Source organism: Gorilla gorilla, chromosome 21, assembly GCF_029281585.2.
Source record: "Gorilla gorilla gorilla isolate KB3781 chromosome 21, NHGRI_mGorGor1-v2.1_pri, whole genome shotgun sequence".
NCBI lineage: Eukaryota > Metazoa > Chordata > Mammalia > Primates > Hominidae > Gorilla > Gorilla gorilla.
In genome coordinates this window covers 10,095,306-10,105,791 of record NC_073245.2, presented here as the reverse complement: position 1 = coordinate 10,105,791, position 10,486 = coordinate 10,095,306, and the positions used below count along the sequence as shown (strand labels likewise).

Genomic DNA, 10,486 nt, shown 5'->3' with positions numbered 1-10,486 from the left:
CCAAGCCCCAGTACTCAGCAGAAGAAATAGAATGGAGAACCTCAAGAGGACATACTTTCCTCCCCTCAGGATGGCTAGCCACCAAAGAAGAAAAAATACTTTTGCCTGCAGCTAACCAATTGAAATTACTTAAAACCCTTTACCAAACCTTTCACTTAGGCATTGATAGCAACTATCAGATGGCCAAATTATTATTTACTGGACCAGGCCTTTTCAAAACTATCAAATAGTCAGGGCCTGTAAAGCGTGCCAAAGAAATAATCCCCTGAACTGCAGGCCATACATTTCAATCCCTGTATCTTTAACCTCCTTGTTAAGTTTGTCTTTTCCAGAATCAAAGCTGTAAAACTACAAATCATTCTTCAAATGGAGCCACAGAAGCCATCCATGACTAAGAGCAACCGTGGACCATTGGACTGGCCTGCTAGCCCATGCTCCAATGTTAATGACATCGAAGGCACCCCTCCTGAGGAAATCTCAACTGCACAACCCCTACTATGCCCCAATTCAGGAGGAAGCAGTTAGAGCGGTCGTCGGCCAACCTCCCAAACAGCACTTGGGTTTTCCTGTTGAGAGGGGGTACTGAGAGACAGGGCTAGCTGGATTTCCTAGGCCGACTAAGAATCCCTAAGCCTAGCTGGGAAGGTGACCGCATCCACCTTTAAACACGGGGCTTGCAACTTAGCTCACACATGACCAATCAGGTAGGAAAGAGAGCTCACTAAAATGGTAATTAGGCAAAAACAGGAGGTAAAGAAATAGCCAATCATCTACTGCCTGAGAGCACAGCAGGAAGGACAATGATTGGGATATAAACCCAGGCATTCGAGCTGGCAATGGCTAACCTCTTTGGGTCCCCTCCCTTTGTATGGGAGCTCCATTTTCACTCTATTAAATCTTGCAACTGCAAAAAAAAAAGAAAAAGAACTCCAAGTCGAATAAGACCAGAGACCTGCCCTTTATGGGTCTGCAGACTATCACAGATAAACAAATAATTGGAACATGACATAGTGTGATCATCAATAAAAATATGTACAAATACAGTGATGGTGTGAAGAAGAGAGTTTGCAGCTCTGTTTAGTTGGGTCAGGGAAACTTTCACTTATATAGAGATGATTGAACTTGGTTTTGAAGGAAAACCAGGAGTTCAGTAGCACCAATTATATGGAGGGGATGGGGAGTGTAATATAATTTGTAAGGAGGGATTTAAATGTGAAAAGAAACAGATTAAGGAAGTAAAGGTTCAGGAAGGTGTACCCACTAGTTTGGGAGAAACATAGATGGTTCCATAAAATGTCCCCGGAGAGGAGAGCAGAGACCAGTTTATAATAAGTTGAGTGCTGCGCTAAGGAGATTTGATCTTTTGAAGACTTTCAGTTGTTGAATTTTGCTCTACTAGATGGACAAGTCTTTATGGGAAACTCTCAAATAATATCAATTTATCTAGCCAAACCTAAAAGCAATCTTAGTCCTAGAATGACTATCTAGAAGCTTTATACATTAAAAAAATTATTGTTGAATATGCTTCTGTGTTGACTAATGACTTAATTTATCTTCCAAACTGGGTTAGTTTTGTTAGAGGCTGCAGTAGCCGGATGGAACATTGGAACAATAGGAATAAGACAGGATTATCCCACACAACCCAGGGCCCACGACCAACCAACCTTGACCCAAATGGGTTGAAAGCTCAGACGGAAAGTCATAGTTCCTGCTCTCTAGGGGCGCACATCCTGAGGAAAGGGGAGGAGGGATGATATGGTGGAACATTCTGTGACTGTGAGCTCCATATTTGGGGATGTAGGTGTGTGTGTTACGGGGGTGGACTTGGAATTCCTGTCTGTCTGTGTGGGTTAAAATGAGAGCTCCGAGCGCTGATAGCTCTCAAAACTCTGGATCATCTTTAAAGACCTGTGGCACACAGACCACTGGACAAAGTTCTGCTGCCTCTTTCTCTTGGGAAGTCTGTAAATATGAAGCTGTTTCTGGTTCTCATTATTCTGCTGTTTGAGGTACTCACAGGTAACTTGTCCAAATGTACTATAACATCCTAAGAGATATTACTATTTGTAAGAGTGGGAACAGGACTTTCAAGATTATTTATATTTGGCCAAAATCATAAAAAAAGTACCCATTCTCCTGGTTGCCTGACTTGAGTCTATGCCTTAGAAGAGAGGCATCCAAGGAGGTAAGAGGAGGTCAGGGCTATAGTGGACTCTCAGGAGTCCTTTTCAAAGGTATCCGTGGACTCATCATCTAGAATTATCTTTATAATGCTGGACACAGTTTTCACCTGACAGCCTGGCCATTCCCTTTTCCATTCAAATTCATTTTCAGCCTGTACTACAACAGTAATTAAAATAGCACACATTTTGGAGTCATGTCAATGTGAGGTTAAAATATGTCTTCATCATTGACGGGTTGTATGAATTAAGCACATTATTTCCTTTTAATCTCAATTTTCTCATCTGTGAAGGAGTATAATGACTATATTTCATGATTCTATTTGATGTACAGGTTACACGAACTTACAAGCACGAAGCACAAAGTTCATCGTAGAAGCCCTGTCAGTGAGAGTTCCCTTCTCTCTTGCTAGGAAGAAGGCATATTGTATTTTTATGGCCCCAAAATATACTCCTCTAACCCTCAAAGATGTTCCCTGATTCTGAAGTTTAGGATAGGGAGAGTATGTCTCTCTTCTCCAACCTTATTCTTTGGGCTTGTTCAAATTTTGGGTAGAGGGGCAAATAAGGATTAGAAACAAGAGACTTAGAATTTCAATGCATTACTCTGAGAAGGTGACAATGTAGCTCTCTAGAGCCAAATTCATGGAATTGAATTTGATCCCTGGGCAACACATTTATCTGAGATCAAGGGGCGTGTGATGAGTGACAGACAGGAGGAGCCAGGTTAAGGGAAGGAGTTCTCAATAGCACCTGTTGCTGAGACCCATGAGATCTTGTCAAAGGGAGATTTCTGTTGCCCATATCAGTGAGTGTGAAACCGAATTAAGTTAAAAAGTCTTGTTTGTGATGTTCTTTCAAAAGTTGCTTTGGCTGAGTTGTGCCAATGGTGACATGTCTTGTGCACATGGTGACATGTTAGCCGTCTCTGGGGACATGAGACTGAGATGGAGCTGAGAGAGTGCTGACTTTGAAGCTTGGTGGAGAGAGTCAGCTTTGCCAGGGTCCTAGGGGTGGGACTTGGCTCTGGTTGATAACCAGGAATTGAGTTCTCTCTTCTCTTTTGTCATATCAGTTCTAATGTTCTCAGAGGCAACTGGACATTGGCTGAGAGCCTGGGCTTTTGAATGTCCTTAATTTGGGATATTTTTCAAGGAGGGGCCTCTGAGTTTCCTTTTATCAGCATAATGTTCACTTGGGACCATAGGAGGCCATGACTTGTGGGGAACCATATACCTACCTCTTCTGCTCTTCCTTACGCACTAACCTTGGTTCAATGTTGTTTCCTATGCACAGATGGGGCAAGACTCAAAAAATGCTTCAATAATGTAACAGGCTATTGCAGGAAGAAATGCAAGGTAGGAGAAAGATATGAAATAGGATGTCTAAGTGGGAAACTACGTTGTGCTAATGATGAAGAAGAGAAAAAACGTGTCATTTAAGAAGCCACATCAACATTCTGGTGAGAAGCTGAGTGTGCTGCAGGATTACATCATCTTACCCACCATCACCATTTTCACAGTCTAATCCTAAATCTAGCCCTTGTCTCGCTGGTCTCCACTCTTCCTAAATAAAAAGTGCTGCCTAATCCAGCAGCCTGCAGCAAAAGATTCATCTACTTCCTTCTGTGAACTTGATTCCCCACATGATAAAGTCCTGTGCTTTCCTCTGAGTACATTTATTGATGTAGTCACTCATTTTTTGAACACTTCAAACATAAATGAATGGTTGCCATGTTCCTGGTTTTATACCAGTAAGATGGGAGATATAAAAATTAAGTAAACATATTGGTAGAGGTGGAATTTAGCCTTTCCATTTTTAAGAAAATAATTTCAACTTTTATTTTAGCCTCAGGGGTACATGTGCAGATTTGTTACATTGGTGTACTGTGTGTTGTTGAGGTTTGGGGTACAATTGATCCCATCACTCAGGTCCTGAATATAGTACCCAACAGTTAGTTTTTCAACCCTTTCCCCTCTCCTCCTTCCCTCCTCTATTAGTCCCCAGTGTCTATTGTTCCCATCTTTATGTCAATGTGTACCCAATGTTTAGCTCCCACTTATTAGTGAGAACATATGGTATTAGGTTTCCTATTCCTGTGTTAATTCGCTTAGGATAATGGCCTCCAGCTGCATCCATGTTGCTGCAAAAGACGTAATTTTATTTTTTTATGGCAGCATGGTATTCCATTGTGTATATGTACCACGTTTTCTTTATCCAATCCACTGTTGATGGGAACCTAGGTTGATTCCATGTCTTTGCTATTATGAATAGTGCTGCGATCAACATACACGTGCATACATCTTTTTGGTAGAACAATTTATTTTCTTTTGGATATATACCCAGTAATGGGATTGCTGAGTTGAATGGTAATTATGTTTTAAGTTCTTTGAGAAGTCTCCAAACTTCTTTCCATAGTGGCTGAACAAGTTTACATTTCCACTAACAGTGTATAAGCATTCCCTTTTCTCTGTGGCCTTGTCAGCATCTGTTGTTTTTTGATTTTTTAGTAATAGCTACTCTAAGTGGTGTAAAGAGGTTGTCTCATTGTGATTTTGATTTGCATTGCTCTGGTGTTCAGTGATGCTGAACATTTTTTCATATATTTGTTGTCCACTTGTATGTCTTCTTTTTAGAGGTGTCTGTTCATGTCTTGTGCGCACTTTTTAATGGGGCTATTTGCTTTTTGCTTGTTGAATTAAGTTCCTTATAGATGCTTGATATTAGACCTTTGTCAGAGGCATAGTTTGTGATATTTTCTACCATTGTATGTTGTCTTTTTACTCTGTTGATAGTTTCTTTTGCTGTGCAGAAGCTCTTTAGTTTAACTAGGTCCCACTTGTCAATTTTTGTTTTTGTTGCAATTGCTTTTGAGGACTTAGTCATAAATTATTTCCCAAGACCTATGTCCAGAATGGTGTTTCTAGGTTGTCTTCTAGGATTCTTGTAATTTGAGTTCTTACATTTCTATCTTTAATCCAGCTTGAGTTAATTTTTTATATGGTGAGAGGAGGGGTCCAGTTTTATTCTTCTATATGTGGCTTGCCAGCTATCCCAGCACCATTTATTGAATAAGGAGCCCTTTTCCCATTGCGTATTTTTGTTGACTTTGTCAAAGATCAGATGGCTGTAGGCAGGCAGCTTTATTTTTGGATTCTTTATTCTGTTCCAGTGGTCTATATGTCTGTTTTTGTATCAGTACTATGCTGTTTCAGTTACTGTAACCTTATAGTGTAGTTTGAGATGGGTAATTAGATGCCTCTGGCTTTGTTCTTTTTGCTTAGAATTGTTTTGCCTATTCAGGCTCTTTTTTTGGCTCCATAAGAACTCAGGATAGTTGTTTCTAATTCTGTGAAAAATGGCTTTGGTAGTTTGATAGGAATAACATTGAATCTGTAGATTGCTTTGGGCAGAATGACCGTTGAAATGATATTGATTTTTCCAACCCATGGGCATGGAATGTTTTTCCATTTGCTTGTGACATCTATAATTTTTTTAAGCAGTGTTTTATAATTCTCCCTGAATCTGAAGAGATCTTTCACCTTCTTAGTTAGAAAAAAATCCTAGGCTTTTTTTTTGAGTGTGTGGTTATTGAAAATGGGATTGCATTCTTGATTTGACTCTCAGCTTGAACATTATTGGTGTATAGAAATGCTGTTAATTTTTATACTTTGACTTTTGTATCCTGACACTTTACTGAAGTCATTTATCAGTTCCAGGAGTCTTTTGGTGGAGGCTTTAAGGTTTTCTAGGCATATAATCTGCTGTCAATGAAGAAAGATAGCTTGACTTCTTCTTTTCCTATTTGGATGCCTTTTATTTCTTCCTCTTGCCTGATTGCTCTGGCAAGCACTTCCAGTAATAGGTTGAATCTGAGTGGTGACAGTGGGCATTCCTGGGAATGTTCCAGAAAACTGGAATGTTCCAGAAAGCATTCCCAGTTCTCAAGGGAAATGCTTTCAGTTTTTGCCCATTCAGCATGATGCTGGCTGTGGGTTTGTCATAGGGGCTCTTATTATTTTTGAGTATGCTCCTACGATGCCTAGTTTGTTGAGGGGTTTTTAAATGAAGGGATGTTGGGTTTATCAAAAGGTTTGCTGCATTTATTGAGATGATCATATGGTTTTTGTTTTTAATTCTGTTTATGTGGTGAATCACACTTGTTCATTTGCATATGTTGAACCAACCTTGCAACCCAAGGAGGTCTGTTTGCTCATGGTGAATTAACTGTCTTTTTTTAGTATTCTTTGATTCAGTTTGCTAGTATTTCTTAAGGATTTCTGCATTTTTTTCATCAGGGATATTGGCCTTTAGTTTTCTTTTTTTGTTGTGTCTTTGCCAGGTTTTGGTACCAGGGTGATGCCTACTTTGTAGAATGAGTTAGGGAGGTATCTTTCTTCTTGCTTTTTTGAAATAGTTTTAGTAGAATTGGTATGTCTGGTAAAATTGGGCTGTGAATCCATCTGGTTCAGGGCCTTTTTTGGTTAATAGGTTTTTAATTGATGATTCAATTTTGGAACTTGTTATTGGTCTGTTCAGGGTTTCAGTTTATTTCTGGTTTAATCTTGGGAGGTTGTATGTTTCCAGGAATTTATCCACTTCCTCTAGATTTTCTAGTTTGTGTGCATAGAGGTGCTCATAATAGTCTCTTTCATATTTCTGTGGGATCTGTTGTAATGTCACTTTTGTTGTTTCTATTTGTGCTTATTTGGATCTTCTCACTTCTTTTGTTAATCTACTAACAAAAAATAGTGGTCTATTGATCTTGTTTATCCCTTAAAAAAACAAACGTAATGTCATTGAGTCTTTGTATGGATTTTTGAGCCTCAATTTCATTCAGTTCTACACTGATTTTAGTTATTTTTTTTCTTCTGCTAGCTTGGTGGTTAGTTTGTTTCTGTTTTTCTAGTTCCTGTAGGTGTGATGTAATATCATTAATTTGAGATCTTTCTAGCTTTTCAAGGTCAGTGTTTAGTGCTATAAACTTTCTTTCTAACACTGTTTTCACTGCATCCCAGATATTTTGGTATGCTATGTCTCTGTTTTCATTTATTTCAATGAATTTTTAAATTTCTGCCTTCATTTTGTTGTTTATCCAAAAGTGGTTTAGGAGCAAGTTGTTTAATTTTCATGTAATTGTGTGGTTTTGAAGGTTCTTGGTATTGATTTCTATTTTTTTCCACTGTGGTCTGAGAGTTTGGTTGGCATTATTTTGGTATTTTGAATTTGTTGACAGTTATTCCATGGCCTAGCATGTGGTCAATCTTGGAGTCTGTTCCATGTGCAGATGTGAAGAATATATATTCTGTGGTTGATGGATGGAATATTCTGTAGATGTCTATTAAGTTGAATTGGTCAAATGTCAAGTTTAAGTCCAGGATTTCTTTGTTAGTTTTCTGCCTCAATCGTCTATCTAATGCTGTCAGTGGGGTGTTGAAGTCCCCCAATATAATCATGTGGCTAAGTCTTTTCATAGGTCTAGAAGTAGTTTTTTTAATGAATCTAGATGCTCCAATATTGGGTGCATATATATTTAGGATAGTTAAGTCTTCTTATTGAATTTAACCCTTTATTGTCACGTAATGCCCTTCTTTATCTTTCTAAGTAGTTGTTGGTTTGAAGTTTGTTTTATCTAAGAGTAATGACCCCTCCTATTTTTCTGTTTTTTGTTTATGTGGTAGATCTTTCTCCAACCATTTACTTTGAGCCTATGGGTGTCATATATGTGATATTGGTCTCTTGAAGACTGCAGACAGATGAGCTTTCTTTTCTTTTCTTTTCTTTTCGAACTTGCTACTCTGTGCCTTTTAAGTGGAGCATTTAGAGTGTTCATATTCAGGGTTAATGTTAATATGTGAGGTTTTGATCCTATCATGGAGTTGTTAGCTGGTTGCTTTGTAGTTTCTATTGTGTGGTTGCTTATTAGGGTCTGTGGGCCACGTACTTAAGTATGTTTTTGTAGATGCAAATATCGTTCCTTCGTTTCCATATTTAGAACTCCCTGAAGGGTCTCTTGTAAGACTGCCTTTAATAATAAGGATTTCTCTTAGTACTGGAGTGTCTGGAAAAGATTTTATTTCTCTTTCATTTATTAAGCTTAGTTTGACAGGATATGAAATTCTTGGTTGGAATTTGTTGTCTTTAAGAAGGTTGAAAATAGGCACCCGATCTCTCCTGGCTTGTAACACCTCCATTTTCTATGCGAGACAATATTTCACAGAATTTCAGGTATTTCTCCTGTTTCACAAATGAAATTTCTTTTGTCTAATTAGATCCGAATGCCATGTGTGTGTGTGTGTACAGAGGGTTCTGCTAACAGCTAGGAATTTGTTAGAGGGAGAAAAAATGTTTGAATATTTTCATAACACTTTTTTGAGGGCAGATCTGATGGGCAAACATGACAGCTACTGGTAATTCCAATATATCATTTGAAATTCACTTAATGTGTGTGTTCCATCTCCATTTTCAGTAGCAATTTGAACATCTAGTTGACATAATTTTTAGACAAAGATTATCTTAAGATCTCTAAAAGCATTGCATATCGTTTGTTTCAGTATGAAATTTAAAGTTTTATAAATGAGGAGGACGTACTTAAGAAGCTCCTCATGAGATAGATGAAATTGTAGTAGGTCATGATGGTAGAAAATGCTGTCCAGATGAACAGAAGAGAAACCTTTGTGGTGACATTTGTTGATGCTACTTAATTTAAGGCACTGGTCATAAATAACTTTTGTAGAGCTAATATTTGCTCATGTGAGATAAAGAAATCAATGAACCTTATTGGGGGTGAGGGATATACTTAATTGAACAGATAAATTAAGCCTTGAATTCTGCTCTGACTAGGGGGATCTAATCTTCGCTTTGACTTTTTTCTTTTATTCTTTTATCCCCTCCATACTCATAGAAGACGTGGATGTGGTCAGTATTGTTAGATGCATGTTTATTTGTTCACTTTTTTTATGCAAAATTAAGTTGAAATTCTATATTTTTATTATTCACTCTTTTGGTACAGACAGAATTATTGGTACCTGCTCTTGCATCTGTCTTAGAGTAGTCTCCAAAATCTTATTCATAGACTCTTTCAAATTATTTTATTTTATTTTATTATGAAGATTTATTTTACATGTATTTTTTCCTTTTTATATTATATTCTAGTTTTATTATATAATTCATATATTATATGTAATATTTATTTTTTAAAAACTTTTTTATTGATACATAGTATTTGTACATATTTCTGGGCACATGTGATATTTTGATACATGCATATAATGTGTAATAATCAAGTCAGATTATTTAGGATATCCAGCACCTTGAGCATTTATCCTTTCTTTGTGTTGGGAACATTTCAAAACTTCTCTTTTAGCTATTTTGAAATATACAATAAATTGTTGTTAACAATAGCCACTCTGCTGTGCTATCAAACACTAGAACTGATACCTTCCATCTAACTTTGCAAGATTTGTTTTATAATGTTATAACCACAACACTCCCATTTGAAAGGAGGAAAAGTTGGTTGTACACAGCAGTCACTGGTTCATAGCCATTTGGAAATCATGCTGGGGTAGCAGTACCCTTATAATAAAGCCAGAGCAAGGGCATACAAGAAAAAAAAGTTATAGGTCGATGTCCCTAGGACAGAGATACAAAAACCTCAAGAAAATACTAGCAAATTGAATTCAACAATACTTTAAATGGATTATTCACCATGATCAAGTGAGATTTATCTACATTAACAGAGTGAAGGGTAAAAACCACATGATCATCTCAACAGATGCAGAAAAAACACTTGACAACATTCAGCGTCCTTTTGTGATAAAACTCAACAAATTAGATACAGAAAGAATGATCTCAACACAATAAAGATCATATATGACAAGCCCCATTTAACATCATACTCAATGGTGAACAGTCAAAAGCTTTTTCTTTAAGATAAAGAACAAAATAATGCCCACTTTTGCCACTTCTATCAATGTAGTACTGGAAATTCTAGCCAGATTAATTAGGCAAGAAAATGGAATAAAAAGCATTAAAATAGGAAGGAAGAAGTGAAATTGTTTCTTTTTGCAGATGACATAATCGTATATATAGAAAATCCTGAAGACTTTGCCAAATAACTATTAGAACTAATAAATGAATTCAGTAGAGTGGCAGGATATAAATTCAACATACAAAAATCAGCAGCTTTTCTGAATACTAACAAGAACACCTGAGAAGTGAATCAAGTAAATGATCCTTTCACAATAGCTACAAAAATACTTAGGAATAAATTTAACAAAGAGGTAAAAGGCCTCTACACTAAAATG

The 10,486-nt window shown here is 37.2% G+C and overlaps 1 protein-coding gene across 1 annotated transcript; it reads left to right on the top strand.

The window, feature by feature from the left end:
• Positions 1-1,970: 1,970 nt before the first annotated feature.
• On the top strand, positions 1,971-3,707 carry DEFB128 (defensin beta 128). Its single transcript, XM_004061625.4, is given in 3 exon segments — positions 1,971-2,019; positions 3,477-3,609; positions 3,611-3,707. Coding segments are annotated over 3 exon segments (279 nt in total).
• Positions 3,708-10,486: the final 6,779 nt, after the last annotated feature.